We start from the raw sequence: 19842 nt of genomic DNA on the forward strand, positions 1-19842 counted from the left end.
TAGATAGAAATAAGAAAGATGTTCAATATCTTTAGAGAATAATTTTGTAATTTAAACATATGATAACAATTTGGATATGGGTTCAAAAAAATTCTCTAGATCCAAATAAAAAACTACACTGTAGGAAACTCAAAATTTGGAGCCCCATTAAAGCAAAATGGGACTGAAGATGCTCATATAGATCCTATTCTAGAAGCAGAGCATTGATCATTAATGTTTGGAGGAGGGTTACAATATTATTGCTACACAGAAACCTAAAAGGGAAGGATAAGGCAAGTTTCACAGTCCAAAAAGAAGCATAACAACATTATTCATGTCCTTTAACCACCATTCTGGTTTTACATGAGAGACAATTAAGGGCAATCTCCAGCAGCATGCAGCTCAAGCAGTTCCAGTAATGCAAAAGAATGCTGATCTACAATTTAAAGTGATCACTCATTGAGAAGACCGGAGATCGAGCTGAAAAGAATTGTCAATACAAAGACAATTGTCAAGCACAAGATTGAGAGATCGTGTAAAGGTAAATCTTACAAATGAATCCTATTGATCAAGTAAAACAGTGACTGGAAGAATGATAACATACTATTTTGATCGGCAGAAGTCCGGTCGCTGATTTCAGCGTCAATGAATCTGATTAGAATCAAATAAACAGGTCTCAAAGGGAGTTCTAAGCAATTGAAATTCCTGCATCGAATTACCATTGCTATGCATGGCAAATGGAACCACCCGCAGTTGTTGAGCCAGAGGCTGGCCATCCTGGCAGTAAGCAGAAGCTGAGAACCCTACTTGCGGCGCAGGCTGAGTTTGGTTATTGTCCACAAAATTGATGAGAGAAGATGTTGGTCCGTGGACTGGTGAACCCCAAGAGCTAGATGACAGAAGAGAGAGAGCACGCTGAACATCTGGTGCTCCATCAAAGTTTGAAGCAGCAACAGATGCTTCCTGACCTGAAAAGACATCAGACATTGGAAAGCAGACTTACACATGTGATTCAGACTTTTGATTCATTTCTCCTCATATCTTAGACAAGTGTAACATGACTTCAATGTGCTCAGGCATGAAAAATATAAGTTTTGGGGTGGACAATGAAGAAGACAAAAGGACTACCAGAATCAGAGAAGAATGTAAGACAGTGATAAGATTAATTATGACAGTAGTATTGGTAAACCAAATATGATAAAACTGGACAGATGAATTTGTTCCATATATGGAGTTATGCACAAACCAGTAATGGAACAGCATCTGGCAAATTAGATATATAGAATTTGAAGGATATGTTACACCACATATGAAACTCTACTTCCCTGGTCTCAAAATGCCTTTGAAGCCAACATCTGGTCTTAAAGTTATCCGATGACTCATGTTAAGAGTTTTTGATCTCTAAAATTAGCCAATGATTTAGAAAGAACTAAATGGAGAACAAACAATGATCAAATTAAGCTCATTTCCTATGACTAACAAGCTCATCTTCCAGAATTCAAGTTATGCAAGTTGCAAAATTATCAGCCTGTAGTATTTCATTTTGATCTGAGGCAGCATCTTCTAAGTAGCCCTTAGTATTGTCGCATGAGTTATTACTTGTAGTAGATCACCAGACAGAACATCATGGTATTAGTCTAGGAATATTAAGGGAAAATATTTAAAATTATTCATTTTTTCTTCCAAAACAATGAAACCCAATTCCTGATTCCAAGTATTTGGATGTCATTAGTTAGAGTAACCTAACTACTCCCTCCTCTAGCTACAGCCATGAGGAGTATATTATATATCCCTCTCCTCTAGCTAGATCTTGATGCATCCTTCTCCTCCTTTCCTCTTAGCAGAAACTGTTATCACAGATGTCTATATGTTCTTAAATTCTTATAAGTTTGAAAAGATAAGTGACGCAAACATGTTCTCAAATAAAAAAAGGAAAGAAATAAATAGATAGGTTCATACTTAAATTTCTAGAGACAGCCAGCTTGATTGTCTTGAAGAACATTGCTTTATAATTGGTACAAAATAAATTGAAGTAGGATAAAATAAACCTACAATCAGTTATCTTGTTTCAAATGACCAGTGCTTGTGACTATCAGCCAATTACAAAGATGCTAGAATCCATTGATCTATTCCATGAAAGAACATGATCATTCAATGCAGAAATTTTGTTACAATGATGCTTGCAATGGTTTTAAGCTACAAGCAATAGTTTTCTACTTTAGTTTGTCTTGCATATAAGAGTTCACAGAATCAAAATAAAAAATTCAAAATGTAAGCAATTCCTTAGTATGTTTCTTCTGCTGTGTTGGTTCTATTAACCTGCTATTATCCTGAGAAATATTTTCCTCAATCTCAACAATTCACAATAAAGAAATGAAATAAACAATGCTGCACATAAATCAGATGAATTCCAAAGTAGTACTATCTAACCATTGGATTCAAGCAGCAAGGCAATGAAATTTCTCCCAACAAGTATTGAAACATTACCTTGATTGAGAACTCTGGCAGTTGTCCTTCTACTTGGCAAGAGGTTATCTCCTTCATGTCGGAGAGTTGAAAATGCATTTGATATCTGAGAGTTGCCCAAGTGCTGTTGTCCATCAATGCCTCCTGCTTTTGTGGACTTCATCCACGTCTCTTTCATTTGTGAGAGCTTGAAGTCAGATGAGACATCCCATGTTGTACTTGTCATGGGTCTCGTCTGACCTAACGGAGCTCTATTCCACATAAAACTTATCTGTGGTCCATCATCTGAATAGGCAATCAAAATATAAGTAATCAAGAGACAACCATTAAACCGAACAAAAATGACATGATGTGTATAAAAAAGAGCTTTCATGTGAAGAATTTTGAAGTCTGGAAAATAATAAATCCACAAAGAAACACCATACTGCAGCAGAACATCAACTGTAGTAATTTTTTAGCAGGCTACTTATAACACAAACATCTTCGAATGATCAAATTAGGAACTAGGTCAGGCAAACAATTATGCCACAAACTAATATCTTAAGCAAGTATGCAGTTTCTGTCAGTCAGGAGTTCAAGATCTACTTAAATCTAACTATCTAGTTACTCAGATAGCTCTATCAAAGGCTTCCCAGTGCCAGGGATTATCTAGTTCTTCGCGTATGTAGTCATACTTCATGTGCCAAAACTAATAAAACCATTTCAGAGCATAGAGCAGCCGAGTTTTTGGTGCAACATGATGCAGGCTGCAAAAGGACAACTCTTTTACCGATCTTCGGGAGTAAAGTAAGTTGTATGCTGGAATGAAATAAATGAAGAACTACAACATATAGAGTATCTATCATGGCGTTAAAAACTCTTGTTTTTGCAGCAAACTTAGAAAGTAATACACTTGGATTTACTAATAGCATCTTCTTTCGTTGATAGACAAACCATACAAGGTTAATTTGAGTATCAACTACTTAATTCCCAAAAGTTAAACAAGCATATAAAAGAAATTACCATAAAACGTAGATGGAACCCTCGCAGAAGTAAACGAGAACGCATCCGAATGCGGCTTGCGGCGGCGTGCATTATGATCAGAAAGTCGTCTGCGGCAGCTCCGCTTCTTCTGATCAAACTCCGACAAATCATGGAATCTTCAACAGACAACCAAGAAGGCAATCATCATATTAAAGATCCCAAAGATAGTAACAAAATTTCAGCTAAATCTAAGAACCTTCACCTGCTACACTGCTGACAGAACCGGCGCTCTTGCCCAGCAACAACCACCTTCGGGCTCTTCGAATGGATCTCGCAAACCCTATGCTTGCGGTGGTAATCCTTCGCCGAGGTAAGATCAACTCTACAGCCCTCGACTTGGCAAAAAATAGTTTGATTACTCGGCTGCGACGGCTTCGCCTTCTTAACCGGCGCTTCCGAAGAAGCGCGCGGAAGGTGTTCGACGAAAGTCCTCTTCCGGAGATCCAAACCGACCTCCTCCGAATCCTTCTTCACGGGCGAAATCAAAGGGAAGGAATCCACCGACGCCGAGATCGAGCTCTTGGAGGAGATTGACCCATCGTTGAATACTTGGGGATTGTCCCAATCCCACAGCGGCGGAGGCCTCGCGTTCGACTCCATCGTCGTCGTCGAGAGCTGCGTTGACTTGGGCTTGGATCGAATTGGGGGAGCAAATAATTGAAGCGAGGAACGGGTTAGAGTTTAAAAAGTTGCTACCTTTGAAACGTCTCGCAGTTGATTTTGGGACCGGATTGGACGAGGTGGTGGTGATGATGATGACGACGACGGTGATGGTGAGATTGGAGAAATCCCACGCACCAACTCCCACTTCCACCTGCGCATTCACATACTCATATCACCGCCGCAATGGATGATGCCCGATTACTTTTTTACTTTCTTTTTTTCCTTTTCCTCATTCTTTTATAGTCGCTATCTCTCATCTCTTTTCCACTTGCTGTCCTAAAACCGGTCTTTTTTTTCCTCCCACCCCCTTTTAACTTTTCTTTATCACTTTTTGGAGGATTTATTTACGCATGTGCCGATGTGAGGTGATTATAGTAGGAAAGATCTAGCCCTAGATTCTTTGTTAGATTTGAGCTTCTGTAGCTGTTCCTAAGACCTATAATAAGCTATAGGTCCTGTCTCTCATCTACTTTTAGTAGTTTATTTGTGGTTAGGTGGGGACCCCACCCGGCATTACTCTATGGTTAAAGAGAGTAGGATTAAGGTTGGAGATAGATTTAGATTTGTACATATCACTCAGAATTTTGTTATTTTTGTACTGCTAGACTTGTGGCTGGTTTTTTTTTTTAATTTTATTAGTATTTAAATAATTATATTAGAAAGCGACGACACTTTAACACAAGCCACGTACTAGATTATTTTAATTAGAACAACATAGTTTTTAGTTAGTTTGTGGCTCCGTCCCAATCCAACAATCTAAGGCACGATTTTGTGAATCGCCGAGGACTCAGAGAATCAAAAACCACCGGCATACAATAGTGAAATAAAGGAAAAGAAAAGAAAATTCAGACATGATACATCCACCATCACTACCACCCATAACTCCCAAAGGAGGAGGTAATGAAGGCTTTCTCCCTCTTTAGGAACAGCTTTTAAAGGAGATGAGGGGCCACTAAAAACTCTTCCTCATAGGGGTGGGAAGCTATGCTTCTCTTATCTTCGACCTTTCGTAAAGAAGCGAGTAAAAGAAGAGTGAGTGGAAATAAAAGCCCGAATCCCGCGCCTCGATGAAAACCGAAAGGGCCATCCCTCATGATGAAGCCGAAGAAGAATGAAGAGAAGAGAGAAAAAGAGAAACCGAATCTCCCCTTCTCCTAGCTAGAGTGGCCACGAGAGAGGGAAAAAGAGAAGCTCGTATCAGTATCCCTTAAGTGACGTAGTGCGCACTTTGCTAGGATTTGAGAAAAGGACACAAACTTTCGATCGTAGATTTATCACTTATCCATAATACTATCTAGGGTTGAATATATTTTACCAGCACTATCCAAAACTTTATTTTGTGTCACTACGACTTTCGTGTAACAATCCACATTTTACTAATCCCTCGAGATATTAACATAGCTGGATAGATGTAAAACCTCCGAGATCTCCCAAATATATCTCCGACGATAAAACCATTATTTTATACCCGTTATAATTTAATATAAACTACGTGAAGATTAAAAAAACTTAAGTTTGAATCGATAAACTATAATTTATCTACCAAAAAAAAAAGTATAGCCCATTCTTTTTACGTCAAAGTGGATCAAATAACGTAAACGTTCTGCAAAAAGATCGCATACGAAAACGAACGAAAGTTACAGATTAGAATATAAAACTTAGCTTGGACGATGGAATGCTTAAAAAGATTCATGGAAAGATAACGCCATGTCACACGCTACATTTGAAAGTCAACTTCAAAATAGAATGGTAATGTTTCCACGTGACCACCCGGGTTTATCACACCAAGACCAAGGTACGAGATTCCACTCTCTTCTTGATTTGAATATTTATTAGATGCTCACAAGATCACAGTCAAATAGTTGACTCCTACTTTTGAAGTTATATATTTATTTGGTCTTAGTAAATGCTGCTCTTTAACTAATGAAACATCTCCTCTCTCTTTATCTCATTCTTTTTCTTTTCTTTTTTCCTTTCAAACTTTGTGGAAAGAATAAGTGATTAAAAAATAGGAGAAATTATGTTCTCCTTTGTGATATTTAATTTATAATTTATTGTAAAAAAATAATACTTAATTTGAAGAATTTCTTTACTTTTCAATTTTAAGAAACACTTGATTAAATTCTACTTTCTAATAATCAAACAAGTCCATTGTCATTGAAAGTCTAAGTTCATTATTTTAAAATAAATAAATGAATTCGGATGGTTAGATAGAAGCAATGTTGATTCATGGCTGAACTAGTCTCTCCAAGCTACTATGGTAGATTGATAGTCCATAGATAGAAGTAGCAGCATGTGTAATTAAAGGGAAAGAGTTAAAATCCATCAAATGATTAGAATATAATACTCTGCAGCTTAGGCTAATATTAGGGCCATTAAAATAATTAAAGCCGGCTCGATAAGGCTAGACTCAGTTCTACTCATATTTGAGACTCTAAAATTTACTTTCAATTTGATTTAATTTTACAAAGTGTAAATAATCCAATTCAAGCTTAATTTAAATTTGATTCAGACTTGGAAAAAAGAATTAAAAAAAAGAACTTGGCAAGAATGGATACCTCTTTGATGACAATGGCTAGAATTGCTACTTTACTTTGGCTCTACAAAGTCTTAGGCCGCTATAAAGAAGCAAAAGCAAGAATAATTATATATCAAGTATATATTTATATTGTAGAAGCCTAGATCCTAACAGGTCACAAGATAAGAAACTTTAATCAACTATAAGATTTAAATAATAATAATAATAATAATAAGTGGTGGTGATCACGATGAGCATGCAGCAAGAACGCCAAATGCCTCATGAGGTGAAAGAAAATAAATTAATAATAAATCCTCATGGGATTTTGGGAAAGTTTCTGCAAAGTCTCTGTGCCAAAGGGTCCATGTATGGGTATGATTGCACCCATGGATGCAATGTGTGGGTTGCTCTTGCAAAGGGCCGTAAAAAGAAAGAACTATTTCTCTTTTTTGTTTTCTTTTGCATGTGTGTACCTTTTCAAAATTTAATATCATATGTATATTTTTTTAAACCCATGGTTTTTGTGTGGATATTCGACACCTTTTTGATAGTAACTTGACATTAGAAAAGACGTAGATATCCTAAACTGAAAGAGATGTGTGTAAATAGAATAGAAATAAATAGATAACTTGATAAGATCTTTAATGGTTAGACAGGTTTGAGGGTTATTCATGCAGTTTTTGACTAAAATAAAACTATTTCTTTGAACTTTTTACCGAAATAAACTACTCTTAAATTTATTTACCAAATAATGTAGCCCTAACGAAAATGTGATCGGTCACCGGATAATTTTTTTTCCTAATCTATGGATTTAGATATATAAAATGTTGAACTAATCAGCGTTTTAAGACCAGAGCAAAAACGCTGATCAGTTCGGCATTTTTGTTAGGGCTATCGTGAACTAGAACTCATCTAATAAATAAGTTTGAAAATAGTCTATTTCGGTAAAAAAAAAAATTGAGACAGGACTAGTTGGGTCAAAAACTCATTATTCATGCACTCAGAAAAGGAAAAAGGTTTTAGAAAAATTCCCATACCCAACAATCTTCTGCGACAATCATTCAGAATCCATTGCCCACATCCACATTCTCTTCGAATATGAGTACATCAAAGGAATTTACAGCCAGCTTTTTCCAAGGCTGGGCCTTCCGGAGTTGGCCAGTTTCCTGGGAACACTATCATTCATGGAAGGCTCACTGTATTCCCTTGTATCTCTTGAAGAAATGAGCTAAAAATGATGATTGCAATCATTTTGTGGAAAATATGGAGTAAAAGAAAGAGCAAAATCTTCAACAAGTTCTCGGCTCATCTCGCACATCTGGAGGAAGTGGGAACTCTATTGTTATTCCTCTAAGGGTTCCTATAGATAATAAGTGCACAGAAAGCAATCCCATTCCCCAGAAAGTACAGACGGAAGTAGATGATTGATCAAGTAAATCAAACACAAAGAAGAAGAAGAAAATGGAAGCACCCAAACAAAACAATGATGGGATGATTGATTTCTCCTTCAGAAAATATTGAAGGTCCTGCTCACAAGTAACAGTTTTGATGATTTCCTTGTACGAGAGCAGTGAGAGGAATATAAGTTTTGTAAGCTTTAAGCACAACTGGACAATTCTTTACTCCAAATTGGCATGAACAGCTCTATGTATGTTATATCACAACTTCGTTTAATGTTTTAACTTGATGCAGACTGAGAGCATCTTGGAAACTACTGTGAGATAAGGACCCATCTCTAAGTAAATAACAATTGGCCAAAACTTTATGATCCTCTCTGGTTGGAAAGGTTAGCAGTGCTGAAATAATTGGAAAGAATAACTTTCATTCGAAGAATGGGGACAACTTAATACCTCCACTAACTTTGCGAAAAATAAAATGCTGGAGGGCACCCAGCAGTGTTGCCCTTTAAGACATCCTTGTCACCCTACCAAGCGAAATCTGGCACAACCACCTCCCTGATGCAACCTGTACAACCAGAAAAAAAGGAACAGCCATTTTGGTCCATTATAATGCAGACAAATGATAAACATTAACCTAGGGAATATATTTTCAATTGTGCCCTAATAAACAGGGCCATATAGAGATAGTACCATACAAGGGTCAGAATAGACCATCAATAAAAGGTATCTGCTATTAATTATAACATACTTCACTTTCAGCATAAAAGAAATAAAGTATTTACTAGCTAACAGGGAAAAGCTCAAAAGTTAAAGCTAGTGATATATGCTTCTCTAGAAAATTTTAGAACTGCAAAAATAAAATAAGAAGTAAATGAAATCAATAGCTTGTCAAAATAGCTCCATGGCAATCTGATTAAACTAAATATTGAACACAGATTTGGCATGGGCAAGACAGTCTGAGTCTGTCTGGACAGCTATGAAGCACGGATATGGACATTTTGATATGATACACACACACACATACATATATATGTATAACATATATGTATTAATGAGCTTTTATATTTTTCTTTTCTTAATTGAGGAATTCTACGATGGTTTATATAAGGAGATCATCAAATAATTTATTAAAAGGACTACCATTCATAACAATGAACCAGTAGTATGTAGTATATTACAAATTAGATGTAAGATAAACAAGCAATTCAATCTATAAATCAAAAGAAATTGGTCGATATAACATAATTTTCTGATATAGATAATAAAATTAAAAAAATTAACTCAATCTTTTCATAAAAGAAACGTTCTAGATCTGATAAGAAATGAAAAGTGATAGTCTCCTCTGATTTGGCTTCTATCAACAGGAATCTCAAAAGTACCCAAGAAATATTTAAAAAGTATCTCAAAAGTATCCATAATATTAATGTCACTTAAAAATTTTAGATACTTTAAGAAAGTATCTGATACGTATCCAAAAATATCCAACTAGTACCGTATCTGATTTGTATCCGGAAGTATCTGACGAGTATCGTATCTGATACGATATCCGATACGAATAAGATAAGAGTATGGAAGTATCTATGTTTCCTAGCTGGGCAGACTGGCAGATATGTGTCAGCATATTGAGCATGTCACACAGATGCTGCAAAATAGAAAACAGGCCAGCCCTTCTTCGTCAATGTTAGTGCAAATTAAGACCATCCAGGCAACATGCTTGACGGCCCAGTGGTGTACATCCGACAGTCCGCCTAGACTGACCACCCACATGGCCCCACCGAATCCTACCTTCTAAATATTTCAGTCTTCAACTAGTAGACTAGTAGAAGATAGAATATAGGAAATATTATCATACGTGAATCCCGATCTTCATCCAGTGATTCGTCAGATGAGATGAAAATATATAACATTCACTAGTGACGCTTCATCTCCTGAAAGATATTTGTCACATTTGGAGATAATCTTGGAAGGAACTTGAACAACTGCAAAGAGAGAAAAGCAATTAGTACAGAAAATCTATGCACCAACAACATTATTCATCAAGATATCATAAAAAAAATTTAGCCATCATGAGACTCCATTAAACAATATGATAGATGACCAGGATAGGAAGATTTTCAGACAAAACTTTTGAAGGATTGTTCATCAAAAGAGAATGCAATAAACAGTGACATTTTGGGACTTCCAGGTAAGTTGTGTGTAACTTTTCTACAAGCTATGTCCTTTGGAACCTAATATATATGCATATGCGTGTAAGTTTCCATCTGAATATGCTTTCAGCTGTCAAACCTACATCACTCTAAAATTCTGTCAACGAAGCAAGGAATTATTGATAAGTTTTGTGAGAAATCGATATCTCTATATTAAGGGCTTCTTGAATGCAGAATGGGAAAATACAATATATATTATGCCTGTTGATTTTGTTTGTTGTTGCGTGCAGAGATTAGAAGATTTCTGGGAATCTTAGCAGGAAAGATAACTGGATGACTGATTGGGAAATATTCATATCCTGCAGTTTGTACTTCATGGCCATCTGACTGATATGAAAACATGATAAAAGACGGGTCACGAACTGATTTAATTGATATGGAAAAGGAAAGGTCACATTGACAAACATGTTTCATCGGTTGTAAGGTTGCATAATTTTCGATGCTAAAGATATGAAGTTTCAAGTTTCAACTGATACAACTTTGGAAACTAAGCCTCAGAACCAAAGTTGCCTGAGAACTTATATAAGATAGTCATAGAGCAAAGTTCTCTCTCAAGGTAAACACGCTTTAAGAGTTAATCTGTTCAACTTTCAACATACACATATTAAAATCAAGCCAGCATTCTTAGTTAGTCATAAGTGTACAATAACACAATAAAGCATATAAAATAGATTTCCTAGTCCATACATTAGAGTTGTATGGTTTTATCAAACTAAGAGGGTTACCAGCTAAGTGGCAATGCACGAAAAGACCATAGGCGCAAAAAGTTCAACATGACTACCAAGATTCTCTAACTGGTAGGTGCTTGATAAGAACGAGAACTTAACAGCTATTTAAATTTTTTTTTAAAAGAAAAATATCTGTAGACCAAGAAGTTTTATTTGATAAATACCAGGATACAAGAAGATTAATCTGAAAATTCAGAAGGAAATGCCATTCAGGTGGCACGCAAGATCAAGTAAAAGACTAGAGCTATATAAAGAGAAAAAAAAGAGGAAAAAAAGAACTGCAACCAGAAAGTGAACATCATAATAATGTAAAGCATATATGTCAAGTAATTCGAAGCAATGCACCTAGCATGATGCAATGGAGAAGTTCTACACGCATAAGTTGGTGTAGTGAGAAAAACAATAAATCATTTTGGAGTTCAAAGACCGCCTACTTATTTTAGATTCGAAAGACCACCTTCTAAATTTTAATATTTAATCAAATGTATGAGGTCCTCAAAACCCAGTAAAATTGATCTACGCGGCATTTACTACCGATGCAGTTCATCATGTTTAAGTTGGTTAGAAATGTGACAAACACCTAGAATTACACTTACCCATAACTTCACACATGCGTCAATGATCACAGGAATCAAGCAGATAAATATGGTAATTGCAGCTTGATCAACTTCAAGCCCATAACGCTCAAGAATAATTTCTACCAATGCCTGCCAACCAGATTCCGAATGGTACCTGCATTTGTGCAATCAAATCACTTTAGGACATAGTCAAAATCACCATAAAGACACATTATACATCATGCAAATATCAAGATATTCCATCTCCAAGTATTCTCAAAAGTTTGATATGAGTAACATATATATTAAACAGCTGCGGTTTCATTAGCATGTAAACAATATGAACCGTAGTACCGGCGTATTTATGTTAGATTTACATCAGAAAAATTAGTCAATATGTAAAGATTCAGCAAACGTACCCCAAAAAAATGTCTGTCACTAGAATAATAAGAAATGCCTTTCCAGTGTCTGAAATATTATTTAATAGCTTATATCCTGTAAACTTAAGCAAAGCAACCTGAAGACAGAAGAAGACAGTCAGCACATAGTATCAAACAGGGTTTGAGTTCTTATATCATAAAGAAGATGGAGGATAAGAAGTTTTATCAAAAGAAAGGAATGAAGCTTCTTTACATGTTACAAAGAGAATTAAGCATTCCAATCTTTAACCATTCAAGAAACTGGTCGTAAAAGCATGATTATTGACAACAAATGTGATCTAACATCTTTATCAGTTACAGAACCAAGAGTAAGTTGTGCTTATTTTAACATTGATATCATGGCAGTTATGCCAACATATGTGATAAAAAACAATTCGAATTTATAAAATTAGACAGAGTAAACATCCTCAGCAGTCACAAACTACACTTGCTCGCAATTTCTAAAAAGATGGTAATCATCCAATCAATAAAAGCATGCTGTTAAAAAGAAAAATTGCTGTTCTGATGTTTACTTAGATGCATTTTATAGACTATGATCTTCTCAATCTAGATTTGTATTAATTGTATCTAATCAGTTTAAGTTGGTGTGTGCGAACATGAAAAATTAATTCTCTGCAATATTGAAATGCACTTCTAATGTGCTCACCCCTATACATAATTCAATGCATAAAACATGTACAGGACTCAACATAGTCTTGATGAAAGAATTGAATTAACTAAAATTTAGTTGCCATTACATTTTTTAGGCAACAGAGTAGATTCCTTCAAAAGAAAAGCATAGGAAGGATCTTTTCAGGAAAGCTACAAGGTTGGTGAGAAAAGTTTTCCAACTTGTAGCAGGTTTAGGCTCATGCAGCCCATGAACAACCATCCAAAATTTTCATTATAATAGGATAAAATACAGAATGAAAAGTAAGACAAGTAACTGCTCAAGGACTATTAAAACCATGGTTCGCTGTATCAGCCGATCCCAATACGGATTGGTCGATCCAGGCCCGATCCGAACTCTTTCTCTCTTTCACTCTTTCTCTCTTTCACTCTTTCTTTTCACTCTCTCTTACTATTTTTCTTTCTTTTATTCTCTCCTTACATATAATCATTATTTCTCTTACGAAGATATCTAACTCCAGTGAACTCCGACGAACTCCGACAAACTCCGGCAAACTCCGGCAAACTTCGGTGAACTCCGACAAACTCTGGTATATAATTTTTTAATTAAATATTTTATTTCTCTCTCAATTTTTTTATTTCTTCTACTCTCTCCCTTTTTCTTATCTTTTCTTCTTCTTTGTCTTCTTCTTCTTCACTGCATCATGGTTTTTTTTTTTTTGATTTTCTTCCACTCATGCTCTTTCTAATTTCTTCTTCTTTTCAATTTTTATTGTACCATAGTTTTTCTTTTTTTCTTTTCTTATTTTTGGTAAATTTGCTTCTAAATTTTTAGAAGTTTTCTTGCATTTTTAAATAATCATTTTATGTAATTAAAAAGTCCAATATGATCCATTCAATTAATACGGCCGATATGGCCGATCCAAACGATACGCATCGTTTTTTTCGGAAGGCCAATCTCAATCCCGATTTTTCGAACCTTGATTAGAACATTCACCATGGGACTATTACATAACTAATTTGCCAGATCTAAACATCGGATAGGATGCCCAAACAAGAACAAACCTGGCTAGGGAGTAATAGAGAAAATCATAGTTCCAAGTTTCGAATCGGCCAAAAAGGATCGAGATCAGCCATAGGGCTTGGTATTGGCTGGATCGGCCAATACCCAATCCGTTTTGGGTCGGGATGGATCGTATTGGTCAAAATCGACCAAATCGGGAGAGAGAAAGGGAGAAAGAGAGAGAGAAAGAGAAAAAAAAAAGAGAGGAGAGAGGGATAAACAGAGTCGTCGAAGGGAGGGAATGAGAGAGAAAAGAGGAAACTACCTCGTCAGAGCTCGTTAGAAAAGCATCGCCAAAGAAGAATTGGAAAAGAAGAGATCGAGAGAGAAGGGAGTCGGGGAGGGAGGAGAGTTAGTGGGAAGAGAGAGAAGAGAGAATCGAAGAGGGAGAGATCGAGAGAAGGGAGTTGGAAAGATAGTTAATGAGAGAGAGAGAGAGGAAAGTCGGTAAGGGAGAGGGAGTGGTAGTGGGAGAGTTAATAAAAGAGAGTCAGTGAGCAAGGAGAATTAGTAGGAGAGAAAATTAATAAGAGAGAGAGAGAGAGAAAAAAAGTGAGGGAGAGAGTAAGAATTTTTTGTATTTATATAAGAGTGAGAGAGTGTGTGTGAATGGTAGAACAAGAGATAAAAATTAAGAAAATAATAATAATTTTTTAAATTTTAGATTTATATATAAATAATTTATTTTCATATCTTATTATTATTATTATTTTAAAATACAAATTGATACAGACGGGCTGATACCGTCGAAACATATCGTTATTTTGGACGGCCAATCCCGATTTCGATATCGAAACTTGGAACCTTGGGAAAAAGTACCAACTTTCAGATTAGATTGATAGGACATTTAAAAATAAAAAAAGCGAGATCCAAACGGTTGCTAGAGTAAGAATGCTATATTATAAAGGAAAAAAAAGAGGTTGGTAAAGTAGTAGATTGAAAACTTACTTTGCTCTTATTGAAATATATGAGAATAAATAGTACAATTCCATACACCATATCTGACCAAATATTTGCAAATGCTTTTCGATTTTCTAATCTCCATTCATCTCTCAACTCTATCCTGATAAAGCAGCAGCAAAAGGTTACAAATAGACTCAAGAAGTATATGCAATTAGCTAAAAGACTTGCAAAACAATTAACCTATTTACTTACATATATATACAAAGAGAAAATGATGCTAAAGCAATCGAGGATAGACACGACAGACAATTTCTGTAGACTATACAGATGAAAGTACATAAATAAAAGCAACTTAAAGGCAGTAGATAAAGGCTGCATATAGACATGATATGAGGAGATTTAAAACAAACTATTTAGAACCGCTAATCCACACTATAACAGTATACCCACCATTAAACGAGAAAAAACTTCAATTACTGCAGCAAATAATTTTTAAGTTGCAAGCGTTGATATAATGCTACAACATGACATGAGTCATTCAGTTCTTTCATGGTAACAAATAAAGAGGGATATAAAAGCGAGTAATTTTATACATAATACAGCTAATAAAATTCTAGCTTTTTGGTAGGTGATTTGAGAAAAAATGTGCATGAGATTTTATGCATCTTACGCTTTCTGCCGCAACTCCAACCAGACCTCATCATCAGAAAGAGGTGGAGATTTGCCAATCTCTACCTCAAAGTGGAACCTTGCTCTCTCGACTTTTAGAGCCTTTATCATCTCAAGCTTTTGCGGTCTTCTTACGTCAAGCATCTCAGCAGCAAGAGGTACAGTCTTTACATATCTATACATAGTACAGATTCACACAATGAATGCTTAAGTGCTTAACCCAGAAAACACCAATATGCAATCACCACAGCCTAATCCACCGTGATAAAAAACAATAATGTATAAAATGTAAGAGAATAAAGATAGAACTACCAAACACCAATCACATAGGTAAGCTATAACATGGTTTCTATAATTAATCCAGCACCAATGTAGACAACAATATCAACGCTTCCCCAAGTTAATCAAGTTCAAACTGATCAATGCTATCTTTAAAGAGATAAATGTACATGGTAGTCAATTAGCAATGAAGCACAATTCATGTCATGTCATCTGCATTATTGACATACTCGGAAGAACATTCTTCCCTCCATGGCATATGGCAACAGACCAGTCAATAGTAGAAAAAAGACATTGATCCTAATAGAGAAAATTAAATGCATTAGCTTATGTTGATCAAAGTTCATGTAACACTTTGTTTGAACCTACATAGGATCGTAATATAGTGATATATATTAAGTCCACACAAATCATATGACCCAAGTTATTAATACTCAACTTTCTACTCGATCCAATAAGTTTGGTTGGGAACTGACAATTTTTTCAACTATGAAGTAGTTAAAAGGTTTTAGCATGTAAAAAAGAACTGGGAATAAAGCACTTGTACTATTGCAGCATTACTTTGTATGTACCATATAAAGTGCTCCAAATATTTTTACATAAATTTCTTCTTTACTATCAAGACATAGAAAAACAACAAATCTAATCTGCCTTTAACTCATTAGATTAATCATATCTTGACTAGATTATAGGCATAGAGTAGAGGCCTCATTCTCTAGATTCTTAAATGTTTATGAACTTATTTTTTATATCTATATTTATAATAATAAGAACATAAAGATATTTACAAAAATTTTACAACCTCCAAAATAATAGGCAGTTTAGTACTAAATGAAATCTCGAAAAAGGACCATGTAACTTATTTAAATTTTCCAATGCATTTCTTCCAAAGCTTGTACTGCTTCTAGAAACTCTGAAGTTTCACCAAGTGCAGATGTACTATAAAATGAAGCATAAACGACAGTATCCAACAAGCAATCAACATATGAAAAATATACCTGTCTAAAAATGGCATGAGGACATAGTCATGAACTGCAAAGTCTAATGCCCATGGAATGAAGACCAGCAAAGCAATAAATTTTGCCTGAAAGGAGCACATGTCAATTAGTTAAGAAGGACCTATAGTGAAGGACATATGTTCTGATTTTCTACAATTTTATTATGTATATTAGAAGATAAGGCAAAAGACCAATGGAGTAAAAACCTGTACAGTAAGGAGTATTACAGTGAACGACCACTTAACAAAACAGTATCATGCATGATGCAGAAGCACTTTTCTCTCTCCGAGAGATGTCATTAAGCCTGCTAGGTCAGCCCATTAGCTATTAGAAGTCAGTCTTATTTGATGTTTTGTTTTGTGTCATGTGACTTGCGTGTGATGTTGAAATGATTTGGATGATTGAGAATTTATAGAAATTTCTTTAATTGAAAAGCAAGTCTGAGATGCTAGGGTTACTAGGGACTTCCATAAAAGGTCAACTAAGTATTTAAGGGTCTCTGTAAGCACTCTGCTCTCTTGATAAACAATTCCAGATCTAAAATTGCGTCTCAGCTCTAGAACCCAGAACTCTTTATTCCTAATTGAGTCTTACTCATTCTTTGTTGTACTTTCTGCTGTTTTTCACCATTATCAAAGTGGCTCATATGACTGCAGATTTCATCTCTAGAGTTAAAAGAAATGAAAGGAAAAACTCTATCCTTGTGATTATTGTGTGAGTTTGACAAAATGGACCATTTCTGCTCATGTTTAAGAGCTTCTTATGTCACACTATATTATCTCAAACAAAGTTTGACGAGCGACTTCCTGAGTTTATCATCATCCCAGTTTTCTCTCACCCCAAGAGGTTTTGATGCAGGAACATTTCAGATAAAATTCAAGTCAAAAAGGCTCGTTAAGTCCATCAGATATTAGGAGAGCAGTCTTATTAAAATATTATCTTTTGGGTTATGTGACTTGCATATGACATTTAAGGAACCTAGTGGTTGAGGTTTGATAAAAGCTGTGTGAAGTTGAATTGAGATGTGAGGGTTAAAACACTTAATTTTAAGGAACTATAACATACTTAACCAAACTCTAGGAAGAGAACATTTTTTGGCTCATCTTGGTTCCTCTGTGTTTTTTACAAATACTATATTGCATCCATGCGTCAAACTGACTACCTAAGTGTCAAGTATTGACAAGGTTAGGTAGAAAAATGTATTTGAACTATCTGATTTGCAATTGATCTAAAAGATTATGTTGAACTTCTTCTTATGCCAGTAAAAAGTCTCGAACAATCTCCCTAAATGGATCCTACGAAGTCAATGAGACCACTCTGATATCCAGGAAGGGCAAACACAGAAATGGATATCCTCTTTTTGCATGAGAAGTATTTTAGACTTTTAGGAGTTACAACCTCTACATTCAGCATCATGATTTATTATCTGTATCTTCAATAATGATATTGATGCCTCGCAGTGCACTTATTAATTACTCAACTTGATTAAGTGAAAGGGTTCAAGGTAGACTTAGCGCTCACAAAGTAAATGAACTAAAATTAGGCATACAACTATACTAAGCGTACAAGCATCGAAGGTCGGTGCAGGTATAACAGTTCAAGTGGTTTTCGGCATACCGAGTTTGTCGAGGCATACTTGAAAACTCTATCCTCAAACAACATCTCATCATCATTGCCATCTAGTGCATTCCTGATGGCTCCAACAAGCCCCTTCTCTTGCATTATCTCATTCGGATCATCAAAGACCTCATCTGGCAGCTCCTGTCCTTCACCCAAATCTTGATCCCATGATGAATTGTGCGCATCTCCAACCCAATCCTCCCATGCCCGACCTTCCTCATTCCTCACGTCCTCCTGCGCTTCCCGCAACTCCACAATGGCCTCGGCCTTCCTCTTCCAAGCTTCAAACTTCTCATTCTGTGGAACTCCTTCTCCTTCAACATCCTCGATTGAAGAATCGGCATCGCCAAGGATGTCCTCTCCATCGTCATCAAAAAAGAGACTCTCCCACCAAGACTTCTTTCTGGAGTGCCTCTTATTCTTCGCAAAGGGAACCAAATAATCAATTCGCCTTCTCTGGGAACCAAGACCAAACATATTACGGGCATGAGTCTTCCTCCGAATTCTTTCCCCGGCGTGAAATATATTGATCGCGCCCAAGGAAAACATACAAGTGCTCATTAATTTCATGAACGAAAGGCCACATCTTTCGAACTTTCCGAACCCTAAAATCTTCGCATTGCGCTGAATTCTACACTCCACGAGGGGAAATTCCACGCAAACCGAGAGGATTCGAGAACTGAGTTGAAGATGGAGATGGAGGGGCCATCAGAATCTGGAACCGGATTCGCGCGAATGATTTCTGGCCCCGATTCCAATCAAGAAGCCAAGAAATGGTGAGGGCTTCGTTCCTCCTTTTGTTCGTTGGGTTCTGCTCGCTCGAGAGGAGAGGAGGATAAGGGAGGCGGAAACGTGGCGTTTGGATTCTTGTTTCTTTCTTGCCTAATCGAAATCTCCTGCGCGGTTGTCTCACTCCCTATCCTTCGCTCTCGCTCTCTCTGAGAGTTTAAAGATAATGTACTACCGTAACGGCTATGAAAACCACAATCTTCCTTTTATTTTCTTTTTCTTTTTCTTCTTTTTGGATTTTCCTACATATTTATTAATAAAGCTTTAATTCATAAATACTTACAAATATTCTTTAAAAACTAAAACTATAGATATACAGTTATCATTTTGTGCATTGTTTGAACTATAAGCCTATATAGTTTAACATGTCAACTTAGATATCATAGGAAATTTTATTTTTTAATTATCATATATGAGAAAAAAAATATTTAAAAGTTATGAGGTTAAATATGGATGAGTAAAATTACCAACACTCTTTTATTATAAAGATATTTAGGCTCTACCAAAATCTTGAATCAACTGAAGAAATTATCCAATTTAGGCTTCAAAACATAGTGCTATCGAGATATTGCTCTTAGCTGTCACGCCACCGAGCTACTTCACAATAACCAAATAATTTACCCACAGCAAATTTATTTAGAGATGAATTTGAATGTGTAACTGATGGTTGTAAATGAACTAAGCTTGAGTGAGATAGACTCAACTCGGCTAGACTTAATTATAAAAAAAGATCAGCTCAAGCTTGAAAAGTATGACTCAGCTTAACTTGGCTTGATAATGCTCAATATATGCTAGATGACTCACTTGGCTTAATGGGTCGAAGGCTAATATTAACTTTAAAAAATCTAAAAAATAAATAATTAAAAATATATAAATTATATAAGCCACAGTCTCTCAGTTTAGGTAGTTAAATTATAAAACAAAATATACA

The 19842-nt window shown here is 35.7% G+C and overlaps 2 protein-coding genes across 5 annotated transcripts; both read right to left on the reverse strand.

Annotated features, from left to right (window-relative positions):
- Positions 1-135: 135 nt before the first annotated feature.
- On the reverse strand, positions 136-4414 carry LOC140767728 (squamosa promoter-binding-like protein 11). Of its 2 annotated transcripts, XM_073107739.1 has the most exons (7): positions 4165-4414; positions 3671-4083; positions 3448-3584; positions 2467-2730; positions 699-947; positions 584-630; positions 136-459 (listed from the first exon to the last, which is right to left on the reverse strand). In XM_073107739.1, exons 1-7 carry the CDS (start codon positions 4288-4290, stop codon positions 436-438), a joined length of 1260 nt encoding a protein of 419 aa, XP_072963840.1. In that variant the 5' UTR covers positions 4291-4414; the 3' UTR covers positions 136-435. The 2 variants fall into 2 exon arrangements, with proteins under 2 accessions (XP_072963840.1, XP_072963839.1); XM_073107738.1 differs by having other exon boundaries at positions 584-947; positions 4165-4411.
- Positions 4415-8231: 3817 nt separating this feature from the next.
- On the reverse strand, positions 8232-19070 carry LOC140767204 (protein DAY-LENGTH-DEPENDENT DELAYED-GREENING 1, chloroplastic). Of its 3 annotated transcripts, none has more exons than XR_012105553.1 (8): positions 18120-19070; positions 16503-16588; positions 15227-15400; positions 14602-14716; positions 11961-12058; positions 11581-11716; positions 9902-10028; positions 8232-8614 (listed from the first exon to the last, which is right to left on the reverse strand). XR_012105553.1 is itself a non-coding variant. In XM_073107038.1 (7 exons), exons 1-7 carry the CDS (start codon positions 18690-18692, stop codon positions 9960-9962), a joined length of 1251 nt encoding a protein of 416 aa, XP_072963139.1. In that variant the 5' UTR covers positions 18693-19070; the 3' UTR covers positions 8232-9959. The 3 variants fall into 3 exon arrangements, 1 of the variants encoding a protein (XP_072963139.1); XR_012105552.1 differs by having other exon boundaries at positions 9542-10028; XM_073107038.1 differs by having other exon boundaries at positions 8232-10028.
- Between the last annotated feature and the right edge of the window lie 772 nt (positions 19071-19842).

This window comes from Typha angustifolia, chromosome 9 (assembly GCF_048772165.1).
Source record: "Typha angustifolia cultivar Huaian chromosome 9, ASM4877216v1, whole genome shotgun sequence".
In the NCBI taxonomy this organism is placed as follows: Eukaryota; Viridiplantae; Streptophyta; class Magnoliopsida; order Poales; family Typhaceae; genus Typha; species Typha angustifolia.